Source organism: Amblyraja radiata, chromosome 5 (assembly GCF_010909765.2).
Source record: "Amblyraja radiata isolate CabotCenter1 chromosome 5, sAmbRad1.1.pri, whole genome shotgun sequence".
In the NCBI taxonomy this organism is placed as follows: Eukaryota; Metazoa; Chordata; class Chondrichthyes; order Rajiformes; family Rajidae; genus Amblyraja; species Amblyraja radiata.
Window position 1 is genome coordinate 112,865,544 of NC_045960.1, and position 27,449 is coordinate 112,892,992.

The window sequence follows — 27,449 nt, forward strand, 5'->3', positions numbered from 1 at the left end:
GTGTACAGTTTTGGTCTCCAAATCTGAGGAAGGACATTATTGCCATAGAGGGAGTGCAGAGAAGGTTCACCAGACTGATTCCTGGGATGTCAGGACTGTCTTATGAAGAAAGACTGGATAGACTTGGTTTATACTCTCTAGAATTTAGGAGATTGAGAGGGGATCTTATAGAAACTTACAAAATTCTTAAGGGGTTGGACAGGCTAGATGCAGGAAGATTGCTCCCGATGTTGGGGAAGTCCAGGACAAGGGGTCACAGCTTAAGGATAAGGGGGAAATCCTTTAAAACCGAGATGAGAAGAACTTTTTTCACACAGAGAGTGGTGAATCTCTGGAACTCCCTGCCACAGAGGGTAGTCGAGGCCAGTTCATTGGCTATATTTAAGAGGGAGTTAGATGTGGCCCTTGTGGCTAAGGGGATCAGAGGGTATGGAGAGAAGGAAGGTACGGGATACTGAGTTGGATGATCAGCCATGATCATATTGAATGGCGGTGCAGGCTCGAAGGGCCGAATGGCCTACTCCTGCATCTAATTTCTATGTTTCTATGTTTCTATGTTTCACCCATGGTCAGAGCCATGAATGGTCGAACACACGCCATGGCTTGGAGGTCCCAACACGACACTTTCCCACCAGAGACCGCAGCTTCAGGATGTTATAGGCTGCAGGCCGGCGGTTGGAGCTCTTCCCTGGCAAGGGATTCCAAGCCACGGATGGTAAATCATTTAGCACAGGATAAAGTCCAGCAGGTTATAGATAGTCCAAGGATCTCCAATGAGGTAGATGTTAGGTCAGGATAATTCTCTAGCTGATAAGATGGTTTAGTTGCTTGATAACAGCTGGGAAGAAACTGTCCCAAGAATCAGGAGGTGTTTGTTTTCACACTTCTATACCTCTTGCCTGATGGGAGAGGGGAGAAGAGGGAGTGTCCGGGGTGAGACTGGTCCTTGATTATGCTGCTGGCCTTGCCGAGACTCAACCCGAAACGTCACCCATTCCTTCTCTCCAGAGATGTTGCCTCACCCGCTGAGTTACTCCAGCATTTTGTGTCCACCTATGATTTTAACCAGCATTTGCAGTTCTTTCTTACACAGGGATAGGTGAAGTTTTGGGTGGGGACAAGTCTGAAGAACTGTCCCGACAAACATGGATTGTTTAGAGAACAATGTTCTAGAGCACTAGAAGTTGATAAAAGTGTATAAAATGTTTCAGCGGCATAGATATGGTAGACAGTCAGAATCTTTTTCCCAGGCAGGAAATACCAATGACTAGAGGACATAGCTTTAAGGGGAGGGGGTAAAGTTTAAAGGAGATATGCAGAATGATTATTTTTTTAACACAGATTTAACACAGTATAATCACAGATATGCAGAATGATTATTTTTTTAACACCAGGAACAGCACCATCTCCCCGGAACATGCTGCCAGGGAGATGGTGGTGGCAGATGCAATTGTGGTGTTTAAGAGACTTTTAAATATGGATATACAGGGCAAGGTGGGATATAGACCAAAAGACAATAGGTGCAGGAGTAGGCTATTCGGCCCTTCGAGCCAGCACCGCCATTCAATGTGATCATGGCTGATCATCCCCAATCAGTACCCCGTTCCTGCCTTCTCCCCATATCACCTGACTCCGCTATCTTTAAGAACCCTATTTAGCTCTCTCTTGAAAGTATCCAGAGAACCGGCCTCCACCGCCCTCTGAGGCAGAGAATTCCACAGACTCACAACTCTCTGTGTGAAGAAGTGTTTCCTCGTCTCCGTTCTAAATGGCTTACCCCTTATTCTTAAACTGTGGCCCCTGGTTCTGGACTCTCCCAACATCGGGAATATGTTTCCTGCCTCTAGCGTGTCCAAACCCTTAATAATCTTATATGTTTCAATAAGATTGAAATATAACGTACATTGTCTTTCTGCTGACTGGATAGCACGCAACAAAAGCTTTTCACTGTACCTCAGTACACGTGACAATAAACTATACTGTAACTGTGCAGGCAGAGGAGATAGTATGACAATGCATGGACATTGTGGGCTGAAGGGCCTGCTCTTGTGCTGTAATGTACTATGTTCGAGGCTCTAAATTGAGAACATGAGAAATATAAAGGTAAAGCTCCATGAGAGAGTTTATATGAGATTGAAAAGAACAAAATTACCAGTGAATTCATTAAATATTGAGATTCAAACCAGAAGATGGATTAAAATAAAATCATACTCAGAACATAATTTTGCAATATAGGCACTACAATTTTTACCCCTTAGTCTTCTTCGATCACAGTATTACTTTATTAAATCCGTGAGAGACATGCAATATACACTGAAGCATGTTTCTCAAAATCCCCATGCATTATACATTGAATTTCTAATCAGACGCAAGGATACTCATTTTGCAGATTGCATGATTACATTAGGAGATAAATGACCAACTACTCAGTTTTGTACGTTGACTGAAGGACAAATGCCGATTGGGGCATGATTCTCCAACCGGCACGGTTGGCACTTTAATACCCATCCAAACTTGGACAGCAGATAGATGGACCTCAGTTAAAAATCACTCCAGGCATTAATATATCCTACACCAGTGCATTATGCTGTCATGTGCATGAATACATTGAACTGCATTAAATTGCCAAGGCTATTTCTACAACATTCATCACTAAGGAATCAAAGGAAGAAAGCTGGACATATATATCCCTTGCAAGGCATACACTGCCCTTGAAATATTACTGTTGCTCCTTCATCCTCACTGGTCTAAATCTGCACCACAGGTACTATCATAACATTTAAGAGACATTTGGACATGGATAGGATAGGTTTAGAGGGATGTGTGCTAAGTTTGGGCAGGTGGGACTCGTGCAGATGGGGCATGTTGGTTAGGTGGCCAAGTTGGGCTGAAGGGCCTGTTTCTACGCTGTATGCTTCTATGACCTCTTGCCTAATGTCACCGAGTATCTGTCAAGACCATAAAACATAGAAGTAAAATTAGGCCATTCGGCCTATCAAGTCTGCTCCACGATATAATCATGGCTGATTTATTTTTCCCTCTCAAGTCCATTCTCCTGCCTTCTCCCTGCAACCTTTGACAGCCTTACTAATCAAGAATCTATTATTCTCCACTTTATGAATACCTAATGGGTACTGATTGGGGATGATCAGCCATGATCACATTGAATGGCGGTGCTGGCTCAAAGGGCCAAATGACCAACTCCTGCATCTATTGTCTAATGACTTGGCTTCCACAGCCGTCTGTGGCAATAAATCCCATAAATTTACCCTCCTCCGACTAAAGAAATTCTTCATCTCCATTCGAAGACAACTGGAGTTCAAGGTCATGGCTCAACACAGCCTTTTCAAAGGGATGCCTATTGAGTCTGCACAGTAAACTTGCACTCTATATAGGCACAAGATGAACAACTTGGGGACCAAAACAGTTCATATTAGTTCAAAGATAGATACAAACTGTTGGAGTAACTCAGCGGGATAAGCAGCATCTCTGGAGAGAAGGAATAGGTGACGTTTCTGGGTCGAGACACTCTTTCAGCCTAATCTAGTCAGGCAGATGCTTCCTGTCCCACTGAGTTACTCCAGCATTTTGTGTCTATCTTCGGTTTATAGACAATAGACAATAGGTGCAGGAGTAGGCCATTCGGCCCTTCGAGCCAGCACCGCCATTTAAACCAGCATCTGCAGTTCCTTCCAACTACACTCTTCATATTAGTTTAATATTGATTTCACATCAACCCATCTGTTAGACTGCAGTAGATAAAGTAAAAGGTACACCAGAAGAGGAAACTGGAATACAAGGGCCAACTGGATTTCACATAATGTCTTCAACGTGGCAAAATGAGCCAGAGCATTTCACACGTAAATAAAACCTGACTGCACCTTGGAGGAGATGGTAGGAACACAACACAACATTTTTTATAAAGGCCAAACCTGCATCTCAGAGGAGAGAAGTGGGAAAATATGAGGAATACAAATTTTGAGTCATTGGCCGCTAAATGCAGGAGCCAACCCCACTCCAGAGATGCTGCCTGACCCGCTGAGTTACTCCAGCACTCTGTGAAATGTCACCTATCCATGTTCTCCACAGATGCTGCCTGACCCGCTGAGTTACTCCAGCACTCTGTGAAACGTCACCTATCCATGTTCTCCACAGATGCTGCCTGACCCGCTGAGTTACTCCAGCACTCTGTGAAACGTCACCTATCCATGTTCTCCACAGATGCTGCCTGACCCGCTGAGTTACTCCAGCACTCTGTGAAACGTCACCTATCCATGTTCTCCACAGATGCTGCCTGACCCGCTGAGTTACTCAAGCACTTTGAATGGCACCCCAACCATCCCCTCTCCTGGCACTTTCCCTTGCAACCGCAGGAAAAGCTACACTTGTCACTTTACCTCCCCCCTTGACTCCATTCAAGGACCCAAGCAGTCTTTCCAGGTGCGGCAGAGGTTCACCTGCACCTTCTCCAACCTCATCTATTGCATCCGCTGCTCTAGGTGTCAGCTGCTCTACATCGGTGAGACCAAGCGCAGGCTTGGCGATCGCTTCGTCCAACACCTCCGCTTGGTTCGCAATAACCAACTTGATCTCCCGGTGGCTCAGCACTTCAACTTCCCCTCCCATTCCGAATCTGACCTTTCTGTCCTGGGCCTCCTCCATGGCCAGAGTGAGTCCCACTGCAAATTGGAGGAGCAGCACCTCATATTTCGCTTGGGCAGTTTACACCCCAGAGGTATGAACATTGACTTCTCCAATTTCAGGTAGTCCCTGCCTTCTCCTTCCCTTCCCAGCACACCCACAGCCCACTCACTCCGCCTCTTCCTTTCTTCTTCCCTCTCCCACCCCCACCCTCACATCAATCTGAAGAAGGATCTCGACCTGAAACGTCACCTATTCCTTCACTCCATAGATGCTCCACTGAGTTTCTCCAGCATTTTTGTCTACCAGCACTTTGAATACTTTGTTTTCAGTTGACAGGAAAATTAAAAATGTATGGTAGTGGCGCTAGTAGTACAAAATAAATCAACTGGAGCACGATACACAAGAGGAATGAACAGATGAAGCTACATGGATTAAACTGACACACAAAATGAAGCAATTACATGACAGGAAGTGCACTACAGATATCCAAATAGACTGAAGGCAAGAGCAAATTTACAGTATGCGTGAAAGCACGACAAAAATGCTTCAATTATCCTATTATCTATTGGCATAGTTGGTGTGAAAGGAACAGGGAATGAGAGTCAATATGTAATGTTCAATCAAGATAATGGTGGAGGCAGGTAGAAAATATATTAAATGGATAGCTTTTGTGGAGGCGATCATAATGCAGTTAGATTTAACAGTTATGGAAAAGGAATACAAAATAAGGTAAAGGTTATACACCAGGCTGGCATCGATTTTATAGACCGATTCACCTTCAATTAACTGCGCCTTCTCTGCTTTTGCTCAGTCTTGCAAAAGGGACATTGAAGGATATTTAAATTAATCTCAAATGAATGAAAATTGCAAAAAAACAGTGGTCAGAGCTTCAAGGTGAGAGGGGCACAATTTAAGGGAGATGTGCAGGACAACTTTTGTTTTGTTTGTCTTTTAAACACAGGGTGATGGGCTTAGAATATACTGCCAGGGGTGGTGGAGGCGGATAGGATAGTGGAGTTTAAGAGGCTTTTACATAGGCACGTGGATATGCAGAGAATGGAGGGGTGGACAAAAATGCTGGAGAAACTCAGCGGGTGAGGCAGCATCAATGGAGCGAAGGAATAGGTGACGTTTTGGGTCGAGACCATTCTTCAGACTGATGTGGGGGGGGGGGGAAGAAGAAAGGAAGAGGCGGAGACAGTGGGCTGTGGGCGAGCTGGGGAGGGGAGGGGAGGGAGGGAGAAAGCAAGGACTACCTGAAATTGGAGGTCAATGTTCATACCGCTGGGGTGTAAACTACCCAAGCAAAATATGAGGTGCTGCTCCTCCAATTTGCGGTGGGACTCACTCTGGCCATGGAGGAGGCCCAGGACAGAAAGGTCGGATTGGGAATGGGAGGGGTAGTTGAACCACCGGGAGATCAGGTTGGTTAATGCGAACTGAGCGGAGGTGTTGGGCGAAGCGATCGCCATGCCTACGCTTGGTCTCACCGATGTAAAGTAGCTGACACCTAGAGCAGCGGATGCAATAGATGAGGTTGGAGGAGGGATATGTATACCGTGCAGGCAGAGGAGAATAGCTCAACACAGCCCCATACTTGGCACAGACATTGTGGGCTACGGGGCCGAGTGATTAACAAAAGAAACAAGTTCAAGGAAGGATTGTCAAATCAACAAGTCTCCAAGTTAAGCTAGTGTGCGGCCAAGGCAAAGTCAATGAGAAGCTCATGCAACAGCAGAAATCTCTGGGCAAATTTACTCAGTGTGAGAGGGCAAGTGAAAGAGTAATTAGGAAATCCGGGGAAGTTTTGTAGCTGCATTAAGGGCAGAACGGTGGCAGAGTGGTAGAGTTGCTGCCTCACAACACCAGAGACCCGGGTTTGATCTCGACTACGGGCGCTGTCTGTGTGCGGTTTGTACGTTCTCCCTGTGGCCACGTGGGTTTTCTACAGGTGCTCCGGTTTCCTCCCACACTCCAAAGATGTACAGCTTTGTATGTTAATTAGCTTTGGTAAAAATATTGTGATTGTCCCGAGTGTATAGGATAGTGCTAGTGTACAGGGTGATTGCATGGACTCGGTGGGCCGAAGGGCCAGTTTCTACATTGTATTTCTGAACTAAACATAGAAGAACAAGTTAATGATGCTTAAAGGGCCTGTCCCACTTTCCCGAGTTATTCACGAATTCTCCCGAGTTTTCCCCTTGATTCAAACTCGCAGAATGTTCGTACCGAGTCCGTAGGAGGCCGTGGATATATCGTAGCGGCTCGTTATGCCAACTGTAGGTACTCGGGGCATCAGGTAAGTCAGGACGTTTTTTCCAGCCTGATAAAAAATGTCCACGAGTAAAATAAATAGCCCCGAGTACTTACAGCTGGCATAACGAGCCACTACGATATATCCACGGGGATGTATTAAGTGGATGTAGGGGGGGGGGGGGCACGTTGGGGCAGCGGGTAGAGTTGCTGCCTTGCAACGCCAGAAGAGGATGTATTAAGTGGCTAAGCATTTTTGAAAATGCTTAAATTGTTAAGTCTACATGAAATTCCAGGCTGCCAGAAGCGGCATGGCAGGAACTTTGACTGATTGAAAGGCACAGAATGCAAACAGGCCCTTCGGCCCACCAAGTCCACACTGACAATCGATCACCAGTTCACACCAGTTCTATGCTACCCCACTTTCTCATCCACTCCCCACACATTTGGGGCAATTTTAAAGAGGCCAACACATCTACAAACCCCCCCCGTCTTTGGGATATGAGAGGAACCTGGAGCACTCTGGGGAAACCCATGCGGTCACAAGAACAGCACACTGACAGCACCTTTCCAACCTGCATCTCTGACAGAGGCAGCAGCTCTACCAGCTGCCATTGTGTCAACAAAAATAATTTAAAATAATTTAAACTTACCGTTTTTCATTCTTTCTATTCTGATCTCCTCTGCACAGATTATATGTGAATAACAAGCCTTCACTTCTCACTCTCAACTAGCACCCTAACGTTATTAGTCCCTCTGTCTCCATCTAATCACCAGTCATTTTGCTCACTCCTCCCTTTGTCTGCAACTTTACAGGTTTTATTTCTGACATGGACACAAAGTGCTGGAGTAACTCAGTGGTAGATAGAAATGCAGGGGAAACTCAGCGGGTAATTCGCTGTTCACCGTGCTGACAGAACAGAAGCATCTGGGAAATCCAAGGGTGGAGGAGTCTGCTTCATAACCAATAACAACTGGTGCAACCCTGGAAATATCAAGATGCTTTCCCGTTCCTGCTCGCCAGCCCTGGAGCACCTGACGATCTCATGCCGTCCATTCTACCTTCCCCAGGAGTTCAGCTCAGTGATCGTCACAGCTGTCTACATTCCACCGCAGACAGACACCGACGTGGCACTATCGGCCCTACACGATGTACTATGTCGACACCAAAACAAGTACCCGGATGCGGCTATGGTGGTGGCTGGAGATTTTAATAAATCAAATCTCAAGAAGGTCATGCCGAACTTCTACCAACACATCACGTGTGCCACCAGGGGGGAGAGAACATTGGACCACTGCTATACGCCGTTCCGGAAGGGCTACACTCCCTCCCCTAGGGAAATCTGACCACGCTGCCATTTTCCTGCTGCCGAAGTATAAACAGAGGATAGTTCGGCAAGCGGTAGAGACGAGGGACGTAAAGCGGTGGTCTGACCAGACAGAGGCCACGCCTCAAGATGCACTGAGTGATGTCGACTGGAATATGTTCCAAGCAAGTTCCAGTGACGTCAGTGAGTTCGCAGAACCGGTCACGGACTTCATCGCAACAATAACCGACAACATCGTCCCCACGGTAAGGACCTTTCCAAATCAAAAACCCTGGGTAGACAGGTCTGTTCGTGTGGCCCTGAATGCTCGCACCGCTGCCTACAACTCGGGCCTGGCATCAGGAAACATGGACGTCTACAAGGCAGAGTCGTACCGACTGCGAAGGGCAGTGAAGGACGCAAAGAGAAGGTACAGAGACAAGATGGAGTTACAGATGGAGCAGCAGGACACCAGAAGCCTGTGGCAGGGGCTACGGATTGTAACCAACTACCGGAGCACGACACCCTCATCCGCAAGTGCCGGCACCTTCCTAGCTGATGACCTGAACTCCTTTTACGCTCGTTTCGAGACGGGCAACATCACCCCAGGTCTGCCGACTATCGACAATACTGCCAGCGGGCTGGCTACCGAAGCTGAAGGGAGGAATGTGCACACATTCTCGTTGTCCGAGCACGATGTGTGGAGGGCTCTGACAGGGGTGAACACGAGGAAAGCTGCAGGCCCTGATGGCATCTCGGGGCGAGTACTCAAGTCCTGTGCTACGCAGCTAGCTCCGGTGCTCACTACATTATTCAACCTCTCCCTGGACAAGTCCGTGGTCCCTGCCTGCTTCAAAAGATCCATCATTGTACCGGTACCAAAAAATGCCTCCCCAGCCTGTCTGAATGACTACCGTCCGGTGGCCCTTACCTCGGTAGTCATGAAATGCTTTGAGAGGCTGGTGAAGAAACACATCTGCGCCTTCCTCCCTCGCAACATGGACCCGTTACAGTTCGCATACCGTCCGAACAGATCCACGGACGATGCGGTCTCCCAGGTCTTGCACACCGCTCTCTCCCATCTGGACAGCCAGAAGGGGGGCTACGTGAGGATGCTGTTCATAGACTACAGTTCAGCCTTCAACACGATAGTCCCCACCAGACTGGCCGAGAATTACTGGAATTAGGGCTCAACACCCCCCTGTGTGCCTGGGCCCTGGACTTTCTCACCACCAGGCCCCAGGTAGTCAAGATGGGGGGGAATACATCGAAGTCCCTCACCCTGAGCACAGGATCCCCCCCAAGGTAGCGTCCTCAGCCCCCTACTGTACTCCCTGTACACACATGACTGTGTGGCTAGGTTCAGCTCCAACTCCATCATGCTGATGACACTGTGGTGGTGGGCCTGATCTCAGACAACGATGAGAAGGCCTACCGGGAGGAGGTGGCTGATCTAGCACTCTGGTGTCAGGACAACAGCCTCCTCTTGAATATCAAAAAAACGAAGGAGCTGATCATGGACTTTAGGAGGGCACATCATCCGAGGGCGTACACTCCATTGAGGATAAATGGGGATACTGTGGATAGGGCGAGCTGTTTTAAATACCTGGGAGTCCACATCTCTGAGGATCTGACATGGACATCACACGTTGCAGCACTGGTGAGTAAGGCAAGGCAGCGCCTTTACCACCTCAGGCAATTGAGGAAATTCAGAGTGTCTCTGAGGATCCTCCAGTGCTTCTACTCAGCGGCTGTGGAAAGCATCTTGTCCGGAAATATCACCATTTGGTTTGGGAACTGCTCTGCCCAGGACAAGAAGGCTCTGCAGGGAGTAGTGCGTTCAGCCGAACGCACTATGGGAACTACACTCGCCCCCCTGCAGGAACTATACATCAGGAGGTGCAACTCCAGAGCCAACAAGATCATGGGGGACCCCTTCCACCCCAGCAACGGACTGTTCCAGCTGCTATGATCAGGCAAACGCCTCCGTTGCCATGCGGTGAGAATGGAGAGGATGAAAAGGAGTTTTTTCCCAGAGGCCATTAGGACTGTAAACTCCTATCTCACCAGGGACTAACTTTACTGAACCACTCTACTGTTTTTTTAAAAATAAAATTGCTGTTTTTTTCCTTTTTCTTCCCTCCCACAAATATGTAATATGTGATTCTGATCCATTCTGTTTGTAGTTTGAATGTTTTTTGCACAAAGTCCGCGAGCATTGCCACTTTTCATTTCACTGCACATCTCGTATGTGTATGTGATGAATAGACTTGACTTGACTTGAATAGAGGTCAAGTTGCACACCATCTTTGAAATGTCACTTCCTTCATTATTTTGAGTCTAATTGCTAGAACTTCGCACAACAGCACCTTGCAGGTATCTTTTTAAGAAAGAAACCTCTGCCTCACCTCCAGGTTCACCTGCACCTCCTCCAACCTCATCTATTGCATCCACTGTTCTAGGTATCCACTGCTCTACATCGGTGAGACCAAACGTGGGCCCAACACCTCCGCTCAGTTCGCATTAACCAACCTGATCTCCCGATGGCTCAGCACTTCAACTCCCCCTCCCATTCCGAATCTGACCTTTCTGTCCTGGGCCTCCTCCATGGCCAGAGTGAGTCCCACCGCAAATAGGAGGAGCAGCACCTCATATTTCGCTTGGGTAGTTTACACCCCAACGGTATGAACATTGACTTCTCCAATTTCAGGTAGTCCTTGCTTTCTCCCTCTTTCCCCTCCCTTTCCCAGCTCTTCCACAGCCCACTGTCTCCGCCTCTTCCTTTCTTCTTCCCGCCCCCACCACCCCCACATCAGTCTGAAGAAGGGTCTCGACCCGAAACATCACCTATTCCTTCGCTTCATAGATGCTGCCTCACCCGCTGAGTTTCTCCAGCATTTTTATCTACCTACCCTTTAATTCCCTGGTCAGTTCTTCCATCTCCACTTACTATTCAATGCCCCTTGACACTTTCCCTGCACATTCCCACCGTCGAGCATTTTCAGTTGCTGCAAACATTCACCTGTATTTCTTAACCTGGTGTACCACATTCAGTGCTGACACATGTGGTCTCCACTGCATTGACAAAACCAAATGCATATTGGCAGCTGCTTTAGAGAACCAGTACTTAGTCCACAGAAGCAACCCCAATCTGCCACGTTAATTCTTCTTTCCACTTGCACTCGGACCCCTCCGACCTCCTGCATTGTTAGAATGAGTTCCTCCTCAAGCTTGAGAAACAACTCTTAATCTTTATTGCTGCCGAAAAGACACCTATTTTAGAGTCACCTACAAACTTACTAACTATGCCTTGTACACGTTCATCCAAATTGTTGATGTAGCTGACAAAAAGCGACACGCCGAGCACTGAACCAAGGCAGACCTCCAATCACAGGCCTCCACTTCAAAAACAACTTTCCTCCTATCAAATCTGAAGATGGGCCTCAACCCAAAATGTCATCTACTGCTTTCCTCCAGAGATGTTGCCTAACCCGCTGAGCTACTCCAGCATTGTGTCCAAAGATCCTATAGCAAGCAAGATAGATCACTCCTGCTAAATGCAATGGACTGACGTGTGGTACGCAACAGAGTGGAACGTGGGCCATTTTTCCATCCATTTCTGTAACCCGACCCGACCCGCAGTGTAATCAACGTTGCGGGGGAACAGTTTGTGTGAATACATTATAATTCTGAAAATGAGAAGATTTTTCCCAAATAACTTTTATTTTTCAGAGGATGTTTCCGTAACCGGCTTCCGTCTCCGCACTCGTATCCTACGGGATCTTTGGTGCGGAGACGGAAGCCGGTTGTAGAAATGGGGCCGAAAATTACCCATGAATCTGCCCATGACCGTACTACGTCTTTTTCGTCGAGTGATCTATCTTGCTCGCTATAGGATCTTTGATTGTGTCTATCTTCTTCCTGTCAAATCAATTACGAGCAGCCTGCCATTGAGTGTAGCTTAGCAAGTAGAACCTTAAAAGGGCTTGCTGCAGGGCCTTGAAGTCCACAAAGACTCTTTCTACCATCCTGCCCTCATCAACCCTTTTGGTTACTTCAAAAAACTCAGACAACTTCTTGAGACATGACCGCCCACACACAAAGCTGTGCTGATTATCCCTAATTAACTTTGTATTTTCAAATGCATGCGCATCTTATCCCTCAGGATCCCTTCGCGGAGCCTACCTCCCACGGATGTTCGGCTTATTGATCTATAGTCAGCAGGATTTTCTCTGCATATATAAAGGCACATCATGTGTAAGAAAGAACTGCAGATGCTGGTTTAAATCGAAGGTAGACACAAAATGCTGGAGTAACTCAGTGGGTGAGGCACCACATTATCCACCTGGTTCACTAGCACCTCAATCAATACTATTCATATCTCAGCCTCTTCTCCAGCTTTCTATTGTTCTTGGATCGACCCGAGCAGGACCTGGAGATTTATCTACCTTCATAAGTTTTAAGACAGAGCATCTCCTCTATTATAATACAGACTTACCCCAAGGCACCCCCATTAACTACAACAAGTTCCTGAGTCTTCATGTTTTTCTTCACAGTAACAACAGGAAAAAGATTAATTGAAGACCTAGCCCACCTTCTGCTGCTCTAGACATGTTCACTTTGGTCACTGGGCCCCCTATTAGAATGGAGACGAGGAAACACTTTTTCTCACAGAGAGTTGTTAGTCTGTGGAATTCTCTGCCTCAGAGGGCGGTGGAGGCAGGTTCTCTGGATATTTTCAAGAGAGAGCTAGTTAGGGCTCTTAAAAATAGTGGAGTCAGGGGATATAGGGAGAAGGCAGGAACGGGGTACTGATTGTGGATGATTAGCCATGATCACATTGAATGGCGGTGCTGGCTGGAAGGGCTGAATGGCCTACTCCTGCACCTGTTGTATTATCTCCCCACTTACTAATTTCCTTAATATACTCAATCTCTGAATAATCTTCTTTGTCAAAGCCATTTCATGCCCCCTGTGGCCTTCCTGATTTCCAACTTTAGTATGAAGGTAGGCAAAAATGCTGGAAAAACTCAGCGGATGAGGCAACATCTATGGAGCAAAGGAATAGGTGACGCTTCGGGTCGGGACCCTTCTTTCAATTTAAGTATGCTCCTCAAAACTCCTCATAAGGAATAGGAGTAGAATTAGGCCATTCGGCCCATCGTCCACACCATTCAATCATGGCTGATCTATCTCTCCCTCCTCCCCCATTCCCCTGCCTTTTCCCCATAACCACTGACACCCGTACTAATCAAGAATCTATCTAACTATGCCTTAAGAATATTCACTGACGGCCTCCATAGCCTTCTGTGGTAATGAATTTCAGATTCACCACTCCTCCAGGGTGATACCTGATCACAGTTGTCTTTACCAGACCAATGCTAATCCTTCATTCTGACACAGAGCGTCAATCGCTCACCATCCAGGATTCCTTACTCCCGACACCCTTGCCCTTGCCCCCCAGGAACGTGAAGACCTTTAACTCTCAGTATTCAATTTCATAAGCTTTCTGCTCATCCAGAAATATCTCTGCCCACAAACCACCTACTTCAGTCTGGTGGGGGGGGATCTTGGAGGGGGGATCTTATAGAAATTTACAAAATTCTTAAGGAGTTGGACAGGCTAGATGCAGGAAGATTGTTCCCGATGTTGGGGAAGTCCAGAACAAGGGGTCACACTTTAAGGATAAGGGGGAAGTCTTTTAGGACCGAGATGAGAAAAACATTTTTCACACAGAGAGTGGTGAATCTGTGGAACTCTCTGCCACAGAAGGTAGTTGAGGCCAGTTCATTGGCTATATTTAAGAGGGAGTTAGATGTGGCCCTTGTGGCTAAAGGGATCAGGGGGTATGGAGAGAAGGCAGGTACAGGATACTGTTGGATGATCAGCCATGATCATATTGAATGGCGGTGCAGGCTCGAAGGGCCGAATGGCCTACTCCTGCACCTATTTTCTATGTTTCAATCACTGTTTGAGAACTACAGATGTTGGTTTAAACAAAAGTGCTGGAGTAACTCGGCAGGTCAGGCAGCATATCTGGGGAACATGACCCTTCTTCACACAGAGTTTCTCTGCGCCCATCTCACCAGCCCTGGGATTACTCTCGCCTGTCCTCAGGAATCACTGTTGCTGTCACTTGCAAATGAACACCACTACAGCAGCTGCAAGCTGGTGATGTTGTGTTCATGTGTCCTTAAGTGCTGGCAGATGAGCTTTCAGGCGCGTGTCACAGAGTTAGCTGCAGCAAGACTTCAATTATGGAGCGGTATAGCAATGCCAACCGTTTGTCCTCCAGTCTGTTTACTTCAGTGCAGAATGTATAAAGCAACCGATCATCGACGTTCCTGATGAAGAGATTTCATACATTCACAAGTTCTCGGAGCAGAATTAGGCCATTTGGCCCATAAAATCTACTCTGTCCTTTGATCCTGGCTGATTTACATTTTTCCCTCTAAACCCCATTCTCCTGCCTTCTCCCCATAACCCCCGACACCTGTACTATCTATCTCTGCCTTAAAAATATCCTTTTACTTGGCCTCTTCAGCCGGCAGTGGCAATGAATTCCACAGGTTCACTGACTAAATACATTTCTCCTCATCTCAAGTTCATAAGTGATAGGAAGGGAGTTAGGCCATTCGGCCCATCAAGTCTACTTTACCATTCAATCGTGGCTGATCTATCTCTCCCTCGCCTAGCCCCATTCTTCTGCCTTCTCCACATAAACCCTGACACCCATAATAATGAAGAATCTGTCAATCTCTGCCTTAAAAATGTCCATTGGTGGCCTCCGTAGCCTTCTGTGGCAATGAATTCCAGATTCACCACCCTCTGATTAAATTAATTCCTCTTCATCTCCTTTCTAAAGGTACGTCCTTTAATTCTGAGGCTGTGACCTCTGGTCCTAGACTAGTGGAAACATCCTCTCCACATTCATTCCATTCAGGCCTTTCACTAATCGATAATTCCACGGACTTTAATTATCTCCTCCGGTTTGAAACTTTCCAGAGTACAAAATAGTTAGTTCCCCACTTAACATCCAACACTTTGCTTGCAAATGTATTTTAGGATGTTATGTACCTCAATGTACCTTTTAGAAGGATGAGAGGGTATCTCATTGAAACATATAAGATTGTTAAGGGTTTGGACATGCTAGAGACAGGAAACATGTTCCCGATGTTGGGGGAGTCCAGAACCAGGGACCACAGTTTAAGAATAAGGAGTAAGCCATTTAGAACGGAGACGAGGAAACACTTTTTCTCAGAGAGTTGTGAGTCTGTGGAATTCTCTGCCTCAGAGGGCGGTGGAGGCCAGTTCTCTAAATGCTTTCAAGAGAGAGCTAGATAGGGCTCTTAAAAATAGCGGAGTCAGGGGATATGGGGAGAAGGCAGCAATGAGGTATTTATTGGGGATGATCAGCCATGATCACATTGAATGGAGGTGCTGGCTCGAAGGGCCAAATGGCCTACTCCTGCACCTATTGTCTATTAGATTCTACCTCCTTCATGTTGACTATGTTTTGTCGATTTCAGTACCTCTCGAATCATCCAAGGTCCGCTTACCTTGCCATCCTTATCCCTCTTCCTTACTGGAACATCTGTCCTGAATGTGTAGGAAAGAACTGCAGATGCTGGTTTACACCAGAGACAGACACAAAATGCTAGAGACTGAAGAAGGGTGTCGACCCGAAACGTCACCCATTCCTTCTCTCCAGAGATGCTGCCTGTCCCGCTGGGTTACTGCAGCATTTTGTGTCTCTGCCAGTCCTGAACTTTGATCAAAGTCAAAGTCAATTTTATTGGTCACATGCACCCGAAGGTGCAGTGAAATGAATTTGCCAGCAGCGATACACTTAAAAAGAACACACAATACATAATAGAATTTAACACAAACATCCACCACAGCATTCTTCACTGTGGTGGAAGGCAACACAGTTCAGCTAATTCTCCTCCTTGTTCATCCCTGGTCGGGGCCATAGACCCTCCGTAGTCGCCGCTACGGACGGCCCGATGTACAGGCCCTCTCGTCGGGATGATCAAACCTCCAACGTCGGGACGGTCGAACACACTCGGCGGCTTTGAGTGCCCAAATCGGCACTTTCCTACAGGAGACCGTGGGTTCAGGATGTTATCGGCCGCAGCCAGCGGTCGGAGCTCTTCTCCAGCGATCCCCGGCAAGGGATCCCAGACGCTGGATGGTGAGTCCACGCCACGCCCGCGTCTAGAAGCTCCGCAGACCACACCCCCATGAAGCCAAAGTCACCAGGCCAGCAATCGGAGCAAGCTCCCCAGCAAGCCAAAAAAAACCCCAAAAGTCAAAATAACGAACACACTGCTGGCAGGGCAGGCGACTCGCAGCGCCCCCATTGACCATAGATGTCACAGATCAACTGAGATGCCAATCACCCAGCCAGGCTCATTTCTGCTATTATAGCCCAGTATGTTCCCTTCTCAGTTTGGACCATCACATACCAATTCAGGAATTCCTCTTGGTTACTACTGACACATTCTGCCCTGTCTAAGCCCTTTGGGAAAGTTCAAGTCACCCACTATGACAACCCTTTTGTTTTTACATCTTTCCTTAATCTGTCTACTCATCTATTCCTCTATCCCCCACTGGCTGTTGGGACGCCTATAGTGTAATCTCATTAGCGTGAAGGCACCTTTATTATTTGTAAGCTCTAATCATATCACCTCAGATGATGAGGCAGAGGGGTGATCTAATAGAGGTTTATAAAATCACAAGGGGAATACATAGTTTAAGAAGGAACTGCAGATGCTGGAAAATCAAAGGTAGACCAAAATGCTGGAGAAACTCAGCGGGTGCGGCAGCATCTATGGAGTGAAGGAAATAGGCAACGTTTTGGGTCAAGACCCAAACTCAGCGGGTGAGGCAGCATCTATGGAGTCGCCTATTTCCTTCGCTCCATAGATGCTGCCTCACCCGCTGAGTTTCTCCAGCATTTTTGACTACCGGGGAATACATAGGGTGAAGGCACAGGATCTTTTTTACTGGGATTGGGGAATCAAGGACATAAGTTTAAGGTGAGAGGAGAAAGATTTAATAAGAACACAAGGGTCAACTATCTCTCCCACAGAGAGGATGGTGGGAGTATGGAACAAGCTGCCAGAGGAGGTAGTTGAGTTAGGTACAATAACAACATTTAAAAAGACACTTGGACAGGAACACGGATAACAAAAGGTTTTGAGGATATGGGGCAAATGCATGCAAGTGCAGGTGGGACCAGCTCAGTTATAAAACTCTGGTTGTCATGAACAAATTGGGTAAAAGGTCCCATTTCAATGCTGTACAACTGGGACACACAGAAGAAAGCAATGGCAATAGTGCAGATTATTTAAATAAGTTTGAAAAATGATGATTTTGGCTTCATGGAAGGAGTGGAATCAGAAGCCGTTCATGGCAGGATTTGTAGAAAATTGTTTCATCCATTGCAATATTTAGAAAGTGGAGGGTTCTGCACATCTTTATGAATGAAGGTGAAAGCAGTGTATGAGTGGAGGGTAGTGTTGCAATACAGATGGGAGGTGGAACTGGGTGAATTTAGAGGAAATATCTAAAAGGCAGCGTGCGTGTGCAGAGTAGAATGGTGCAGTCGGATCAAGTCAAGTCATGTTTATTTGTCACATACACATACGAGATGTGCAGTGAAATGAAAGTGGCAATGCTCGCGGACTTTTGTGCAAAAGACAAACAACCAAACAAACTATAAACACAATCATAACCCACATATTCTTTTACATAATAAATAATGGAAGGAAAAACGTTCAGCAGAGTTAGTCCCTGGTGAGATATGACTTTATAGTCCTAATGGCCTCTGGGAAGAAACTCCTTCTCAACCTCTCCGTTCTCACCGCATGGCAACGGAGGCGTTTGCCTGACCGTAGCAGCTCGAACAGTCCGTTGCAGGGGTGGAAGGGGTCTCCCATGATTTTATTTGCTCTGGAGTTGCACCTCCTGTTATATAGTTCCTGCAGGGGGGCGAGTGAAGTTCCCATAGTGCGTTCGGCCGGGGGGGTTCAGTGGGGAATAGGGACCCGAGGGGCACGATGTGAAACTAGTTACCAAAGGAAGTAGCTGAAGCAGGTATAGCAACATTTAAAACACATTTAGACAGGTACATGGATGAGAAAGCAAGTGGAGTGGATCAGGCAGCATCTCTGGAGAACGTGAATGACTGACGTTTCAGGTCAGGTCCCTTCAGTGGTTTAGAGAGATTTGGGCTCAACACTGGACTGGCCATAGATGGGCATCTTGCCCGAGTCAGGCCCGAGGGCCCATTTACGTGTGGTATGACTATGTGAAATGATCTTTGAAGATTTCAAATGTGTTACCGAATTAAATATGCGACTTGAAAAAGCCTCCCTAGTCCATCCATCAATCACACTAAGCAGATTGTAATCACATTTTATTCCTTTCATACTTCCAACTATTTCCTACCCTGGAGGATGTCAACAACACTTACCCACATCCGTTGATCTTACTGGAGATCCTGTCAATTCCATTATAATACAGGACAGGTACTCGGGGAAAATAAGCCCATATCGTTGATGTTGCTTATCATCTAGCTTGTCATATCCTGTTTGGCTCAAACATGTTGACATTTGTCTTTCCAAAGAAAATAAATGAACAGGCTCATTGAGATGGAGTTCTTGCTTACAGCTTGTGACTCGACTTCAGAACAAGGATGCAGCTGACTCAGTAACTGGCATATCATGCTCTCCCCTATTCCCTCACAATTCATGTCACAATCTTCAGGCCTATTTTCAGCTAATATTGAATGAACGCAGAAAACCTTGTGGAAAATATTGGGACTCAAGAAACTGCAGAAGCTGCGATCTTGAGCAAAGTGCTGGAGGAACTTCGTGGGTCAGGCATGAATGGCCAGATGTTGTTTCTGGTTGGGACCCATCTTCAGACTGATCAGTGCTGGCTAACAGTTTCTCCGGCGCTTTATTTTGATTGTGGGAAATGTAAAAATCAAACATGAAACAGACCCGGAATCATACTCTATCCCAATACATCCAACACATACATCCCTCGACTCAGTCCAGGGACACCCGGAATCATACTCTATCCCAATACATCCAACACACTCCATCGACTCAGTCCAGGGACACCCGGAATCATACTCTATCCCAATACATCCAACACACTCCCTCGACTCAGTCCAGGGACACCCGGAATCATACTCTATCCCAATACATCCAACACACTCCCTCGACCCAGTCCAGGGACACCCGGAATCATTCTCTATCCCAATACATCCAACCCACTCCCTCGACTCAGTCCAGGGACCCCCGGAATCATACTCTATCCCAATACATCCAACACACTCCCTCGACTCAGTCCAGGGACCCCGATAGTCCTTTCAGGTGAGGCAGAGGTTCACATGCACCTCTTCCAACCGCATCTACTGTATCCGTTGTTCAAGATGTGGACTCTTATACATCGGCGAGACCAAACGCAGACTGGGCGATCGTTTCGCGGAACACCTTCGCTCAGCCTGCCTGAACCAACCTGATCTCCCGGTTGCTGGACGCTTTAATTCTCCTTCCCATTCCTACACAGACATTTCTGTCCTCGGTCTCCTCCATTGTCAGAGTGAGGCTAAATGCAAATTGGAGGAACAGCATCTCATATTTCGCTTGGGCAGCTTACAGCCCAGTGGTATGAATATTGATTTCTCTCACTTCAGGTAGCCCCGACATTCCCTCTCTCTCTATCCCTCCCCCACCCAAGTCACACTAATTTCTAATTTTCACCCAACAAACAAACAGCCTGTTCATTTATCATTGTCAATCTTTTGCATATTTTTCATTCATTGTTCTTTATCTCTCCGCACCACTGTCTATATCTCTCGTTTCCCTTATCCCTAACCAGTCTGAAGAAGGGTCTCAACCTAAAACATCACCCATTCCTTCTCTCCAGAGATGCTGCCTGTCTCGCCAAGTTACTCCAGCTTTGTGTCCATCTTCGGTTTTAACCAGCATCTGCAGTTCCTTCTTACACAATCAACACAAAATTGGAGGTGCAGCACCAGCAACTAATACATTGCCTTTTTTTTTACCTCGAGCCTTTGATTCCATCAGGAGGGACTGTTGTACATATATACTTCCTAAAATCCTGCAGATCATTGACTATCGCAGAATACAGCTGTTCAGAAAGTAGTCTGCAATTTACACTTGCTCCATTTTGGCATGCAAGTTATATTAACCAGTGAGTTTACAACAGAAGGAACCTTGAAGATTAGCAACATCTGAGGCTCATCCAACACTTTCAATCTTTCTCGCTATGATGTTGCATCTCACTGCTGTTTATCTTCTCAACAGTGCAGCTAATCGTCAAAACCGACGGGAAGTTGTTCAATAACCACAGACCAGAACCAAAGTTGCCCAAGCCTGTGATTGAGCTCAGCATGCAGATTAGGCTGAGCTCCGAGCCACTGTGGAATCTTACAAGAGCATTACAAGATATCTACGTGATACAGATCCTCCACCAATCTGTTCGTGCAGTACCATACTGCACTGATATCAAAGGACAATAGACCATAGACAATAGGTGCAGGAGTAGGCCATTCGGCCCTTCGAGCCAGCACCACCATTCAATGTGATCATGGCTGATCATCCACAATCAGTACCCCGTTCCTGCCTTCTCCCCATATCCCCTGACTCCACTATTTTTAAGAGCCCTATCTAGCTCTCTCTTGAAAACATCCAGAGAACTTGCCTCCACTGAGGCAGAGAATTACACAGACTCATCACTCTCTGCGAGAAAAAGTGTTTCCTCGTCTCCGTTCTAAGGCCACGGGGTGATCCTGGAAAACTTGTACAATTTCAATATATCAGCAACAGTCACCTCAAATTAATCATCGCATCTACCACTGCCTTCAATGCTCCAGTCTTTCATTGATTGAAAAGGACATTTGAAGATCAAGACTTCCAATGAGGCACAAAATTCAGACACAAGAAGATGCCGATGCTGGAATCTAGAGTCACAACTAATCTGGTGTAATATTGAACATGCCTCCTCAGTGTGAAGAGTCCCAAACCAAAACGCCCAATGTTAATTTCCTCTACAGATGCTGCCTGACCAGCCGAGTTCCTCCAACAGTTTATTTTTTACTCAAGATTCCAGCTTCTACAGCAGGGGTCGGCAAGCTACGGCCCAAAATCATCCGGCTCGCAGGCGTATTTTTGTGAGTCCGATGCCGAACTGCCGTCGCTTGGAGAAGTCGTTGAGGGTGAGGGCAAAGATCCTATAGATAGATCACTCCTGCTAAATGCAATGGGCTGTGTAGTGCGCAACTGAACGGAACGTGGGCATTTTTTTCCATCCATTTCTGTAACCCGACCCGACTAGCAGTGTAATCAGCATTGCGGGGGAACAGGTTGTGTTAATAAATTAAAATTCTGGAAATGAGGAGAAGATTTTTACCAAATAACTTTAATTTTTACGAGGATGTTTCCGTAACCGGCTTCCGAACTTGAACTTGAACTAGATGTGGCCCGCCATCCCTTCACAAACATGGGTCTGGCCCCTATGCAGAACAAGGTCGCCGACCCCTGATCTACAGTCTCGTGTCTCCTTTGAACAAGGGTAATTGTTACTCCATTCCTTGCCAAAACTGAAGGTCCAAAACTGGTCTGTTAGAGAGTGCCCTCGAACTGTTGTTAGAAATATTGCGTGCAAAATAGTCCAACTACAAAACTCTTACCAGAGAATAGACAAAATTTAAAAAAAAAAAAATTCAAAACTGCAAAGAAAAAGCAGAAGCTTTAGAAGGAGTGTGCAGCACAGCGGTGCAGCTGCCTTCTGGCCAGAGACCAGAGTTCCATCCTGAGTATGGGTGCTTGACTGTACGGAGTTTGTACATTCTCCCTGTGACCTGTGTGGGGTTTTCCCGGGAGCTCCGGCTTCCTCCCACACTTGTACAGGTTTTGTAGGTTAATTGGTTTGGTAGAATTGTCCCTAGTGTGTGTAGGATAGTGTTAATGAGCAGGGATTGCTGGTCAGCACAGACTCGGTGGACTGAATGGCCTGTTTCCTCACTGTATCTCTAAGCTAACGAAGCCGCAAAAACAAAACAACTCCAGTCAATAGCATTAAATGCTTCAGCAGTATTAAGTGTTCCAAGTCTGAATGGATGAGGAACCAAACAAACATCTATCAGCACATTGCAGGCCACATCCGTGCAATTCATCTTGTATAAAGTCAGTCATAAAGCTGTAGTTCTCGAAATAAAAATAATTTTCTACTCGTAGGTATCAGAGAACAGTCAAAGACAGACATGTTTGAGAATGTATGGTCCATCAGCCAATATGAAACCATGCCAGAAAAACCTCTCTCCCCGAAGAGCATTCTGATCACAGGGGGGAAATAATACCACCTGTTGCATATTTCAAGAAATATCTTTTCATTTTGACTTTACAGCATTGTAAGTTTAAGGTACTAGCATTGTTGCAATATTTGCTATTTCAATCCTCAGTATTAAATTTTTCATTTACAATCACATAGGGAAAGATAGGCAGCCAGAATCCACAAAACACAGCAAGGGTGACTCAAACACTACAAATGGGGAAGGGTTTTGACAAGGATGGTGCCAGGACTTGAGGGTCTGAGTTATGGGGAGAGGTTGGACAGGCTGGGAGTTTATTCCTTGGAATGCAGGAAACTGAGGCGTGAGCTTAGAGTTAAAAAATCTCGAGTGACTAGTGCAGGGGTTCCGAATCTTTATCGTCCTGTTTACCCCTGGCAACTTTAATAGTACATAACAATGTGATTTCACTTATTTATGAACAACTAATGATGAACAGATACCGGTATACTAGAACCAAACACAGTCAGTCAATGAGAACAAATGTACAAATCCCCAATCAACAAATTTACCCCCTGGATGGGCGAAATTTACCCCAAGTTGAGAACCCTTGGACTAGAGTGCAAATGCAGGGTAAATTCCCCATGTTGGGGAATCTAAAAGCCAGAGGGTCTGCTGGAGGGGAAAGATTTACTAGGAACCCGAGGGGCTACGTTTTCACACAGGGTGGTTTGTATACTGGTGGTTTGTGAGCTGCCAGAGGTGATAGCTGAAGAAAGTATTCAGTATTTAAAACACTTGGATAGGTACATGGATAGGAAAGGATTAGAGGGATATAGACAAAGTGCGAACAAATGTGACTAGTTAAGTTGGGGCGTCTTGGCCTGCATGGACTAGTTAAGCTGGGGCATGCTGGCTGGCATGGGCTAGTTAAGCTGGGCATCTTGACCTGCATGGGCTAGTTAAGCTGGGCATCTTGACCTGCATGGACTAGTTAAGCTGGGGCATGCTGGCTGGCTTGGACTAGATAAGCGGGGGCATCTTGGCTGGCCTGGCGTTGGGCCGAAGTACCCGTTTCCGTGCTATGACAATGTAAAGCAAGTCCTTAGCTTGAAATTAGAGAATGTAATTCCTGTCAAAGTTAATTGTTACCGAGTAGTGTCCAAAGAAAAGAAAGGCATTAGAAGAACAAATGAATGTTTTTTTTTCTTACCTGGAACAGAGGTTCCCAGTGCTACAAACACCACTGCAGTTACTGAGTCCTTCAGTCCAATGGTGCAGCCAAAGTGTGAAGCCAAGTCACCAATAACAGCAGTTAGGAGGCCAATCATCATAATGGATACAACAAAGCAGGCCCAACCATTCCAGTACTCCGTAGGAGGTACAATTGCAAAAATAACTTTCCAGAAGACAGTCAGAAAGTGCATTACATAATCAAAGCACGAAGGAAGTTTCTCCTCAGCACATTCATCGTCATCATCATCTTCCCCTGTAGAAAAAGAACAAAGATCATTAAATAAAATGACTAATGGTCCCGTTCAAACCGTGTTCATGCTGGATCAGAGTATTAATGTTCACATGGCATCATTCAAAGAGTTATTTAAATTTAGACCTTTAGTTGAAAAGGGCAACAGTAGTGGTGATTATATTCCTCCCCCTCATTATGTTATTTTTAATTACAATACATGAATGCTTCATAAAAGATTCCAACATAAAATATTTAAGAAGGAACTGTAGATGCTGGAAAATCGAAGGTAGACAAAAATGCTGGAGAAACTCAGCGGGTGAGGCAGCATCTATGGAGTGAAGGAAAAAGGCAACATTTCGGGTCTCGACCTTTTTCTTTCGCTCCATAGATGCTGCTTCACCCACTGAGTTTCTCCAGCGTTTTTGTCGACCAACATAAAATAGATCATTTTTACCGCATTTACAATCGACAATTACTTTGGATCAGTGACACGTGATGCATCTGGTCATGCCTAATTTACTCAGCAAATTCACATTGTCCCAAGTACAAGGTTTACTAAATGAACAATTCACAAATGAGGAATTCACTACAGCATTTTAACGTTTTTTTTTCTGTTTATTTAATCCTTTACATCAAACAGAACTAATACTTTAATGGGTTTGAGTGTAGAAAATTCAAAATGTTCATGGTTCAGTCACAAAAGAAAGTGAAGGCTTGTGCACTGAAGAACTGCATGAACAAACAACTACAGATGTTAGGTCATTAATTTGATTAGTAATGATGTATTCAGTGTTTGGACAGGCACACAATAATCAACTACTATATTTAGTTGTCAAGAGGTAGTGCATCCAAATTTTCACACATCAAAATACCGCAAATTTAACTTACAAGCTGCAACTTAAAAAAATCAAAGAGACCCATTGTGTAGGAAGGATGCCTGTGCTAGATTAAACTATAGACACAAAAATCTGGAGTTACTCAGCGGGTCAGACAGCATCTCTGGAGAAAAGGGAATTATGTAACGTTTTGGGTCAAGACCTTTGTTCAGACCGAAGACTTCTGTGACCTGCTATTCCTTTTCTACAGAGATGCTGTCTGACCCACTGAGTTACTCCAGCTTTTTATGTATATCTTGAAAGTGACCCAGCACTTGCTTAAAAACAGAAACTGCAATGAGAAACTCACGGGTTAGCTCGTTTTACAGGAAACGTCTGCGATTTTTTACATTGCGAATACGTCAAGAAAAGGACAATAGATTTTCCATGAATTAACATTCAAAGTTAATTTAGTGGTCCTCATTCTTAATAACCAGATGTTAATCAGATTTCTTTCTAATACTTAAACCAAAGCAGGTAGATTTCCATCTGAACAATTGTTAATGCTTGACTGAAGCCTTCTTTGAAATTTATCTTCCAATTCTGCCTTCATTGTGTAGGAAGGAACTGCAGATGCTTTCCTTCTCTCCTGTCCTGCTGAGTTACTCCAGCATTTTGTATCTATCGTCATTCATTGTTACATTTAAAGAGCTCACATTTCCAAAGGTTGATGCCAATAAATAAAAAGGACATTAACCTTTTTTCACAGGTTTTAAATTAGTTTTGCAGCAGAATCCCATGATAACTTTTAGATCCAGTGAATAAATCAAAAGAATTATACATGAGCAAGGGGGAAAAAGGCAATGTAATGGATTCAGGTTGGTAATCCAGAGAGCACCCCGTGTGTGGGCGGGGTGGAGTTGTGGGGGGAGAGGAGCCAGCGAGGGGGACCAGAGCTGCAATTGGTGGTGCGATGGGGACTCACAGCGGGCGCTGGTCGCTGGTCGTTCTCCTCCGCCGGGATCAGAGTCTCTGCTTTCCGTTTGGCGACATCTCCGACTCCGGGCTGGGCTCTCTGAGGCGGGGCGGATTCTTGGGGCGTGGCTGCTTCGGGGCCCCTCCGAAAGTCCGATTGGAAACCTCCGCCGGCCACTCTCAGCTCCAATAAAGACGCGATGGCGCAGGAAGGGGCGGACCGTCCCGGGGAGTGACAGGGAAAGAGACTAATCCACGTGGTGCTGACGGGCAGGAGAAGAGATCGATCTGCGCACGTGCGGTTTTTAAGATTTTTTTTAAACCTCGCTAAATTCTATGACATTCAACCGATTTTGCGCAAATAGAAAGACCGCCAAACCGGAAGATAACAAGATCAGAGTTTTAGTTATGTACAGATGCCCAGTTTTTGTATTGCTGTCCAATCAGCAGCTGTGAAGAGATTATAGAAGACCATCAACAAGAATTGTAACTTCCTTGGAGGCAGAGCTTCAGATAAAAAAAGCTGCAGCTGGTATCATCAGACAAGTTGGTGCCCTTGAAACTGCCATTGATAGGTCAAGCTTAATGGAGATACGAGGGCCAAGTCTTTTTCCACACAGAGTGGCAAGTGCCTGGAACATGCTGCCAGTTGGTGGAGGCAGGTACAAAAGAGGCTTTCAAGAGGCTAATTAGATAGGCACATAAATATGTAGGAATGGAGGGATATGGATCAGACTAAGCCATACAGCATGCAAACAGGCTCTTCGGCCCAATCCATGCCAACCAAGGTTATTCCCTTATGTATCAGTACACTGTAATTGACTGGGTTGTGATCATGCATTGTCTTTCCGCTGACTGGATAGTACGCAACAAAGGCCTTTCACTGTACCTCGATACATGTGACGATAAACTAAACTGCAACAGAAATTGTCCATGCCAACTACCTAAGCTAGTGCCACTTGCCTGCATTAGGCCCACAGCCCTCTAAACCGTTACTAGACCAAGTGGGACCCGTTGGGCTTTGTCCCCCAACGCAATATTCCACCACTCACCCATAGCCCCCAACAGCGCTGGCGTGGCTGACGGGTTCCCGTTATGACGCCATAGATCCCCGTTGTGACGCGAGTCATGGCAACCCTCCCCAACTGGCCCTCTCCCCACTCCCTATCTCCCCTCCTCACTCTCTATCCCCCCTCCTCCCTCCCTCTCCCCTCCCTACCATCCTCCTCTCCCTCTATCCCCTGCTCCCCCACTCACCTCCTACCTATTCCATCCCCCATAATGAAAATCGCAATGTTTCTTTGGTAAATGAAACCTCTCCCCTATCCCACACCCCCCCACAATGAAAATCGCGTTTTATTTTGTAAACCAAACCTCTTCCCTATCCCCCCCCCACACAATGAAAATCACGTTTTTTTTTGTCAATGAAACCTCCCCCCAACAATTTGATTAAAACTGAGGGATCCCATTGTGAATGAAAATGGAAGAATTTGAATAAAACAGATTTTGTTTTAAATAGCAATTTTTTATGTAAATGAAATTCGGGATCCCATTATGACATCATACACTGCTAACGGACAGTGCAAGTGGAAGTGATTTTTGTCAAAGTGGTTTATGTAAAGTTTAAAATGTGAATAACTTTTAAAATATACCAT

At 46.0% G+C, this 27,449-nt stretch overlaps 1 protein-coding gene across 5 annotated transcripts in view; it reads right to left on the minus strand.

Moving 5' to 3' along the window:
* The window catches only part of slc8a1 (solute carrier family 8 member A1), a 228,871-nt gene that overhangs the window by 4,330 nt on the left and 197,092 nt on the right, over positions 1-27,449 (minus strand). For all 5 annotated transcript variants that reach the window (XM_033022016.1, XM_033022014.1, XM_033022012.1 and 2 more), the window contains one exon: positions 23,750-24,025. In XM_033022016.1, the coding sequence (XP_032877907.1) occupies positions 23,750-24,025 (276 nt within the window). The remainder of the gene's footprint in view (positions 1-23,749; positions 24,026-27,449) is intronic.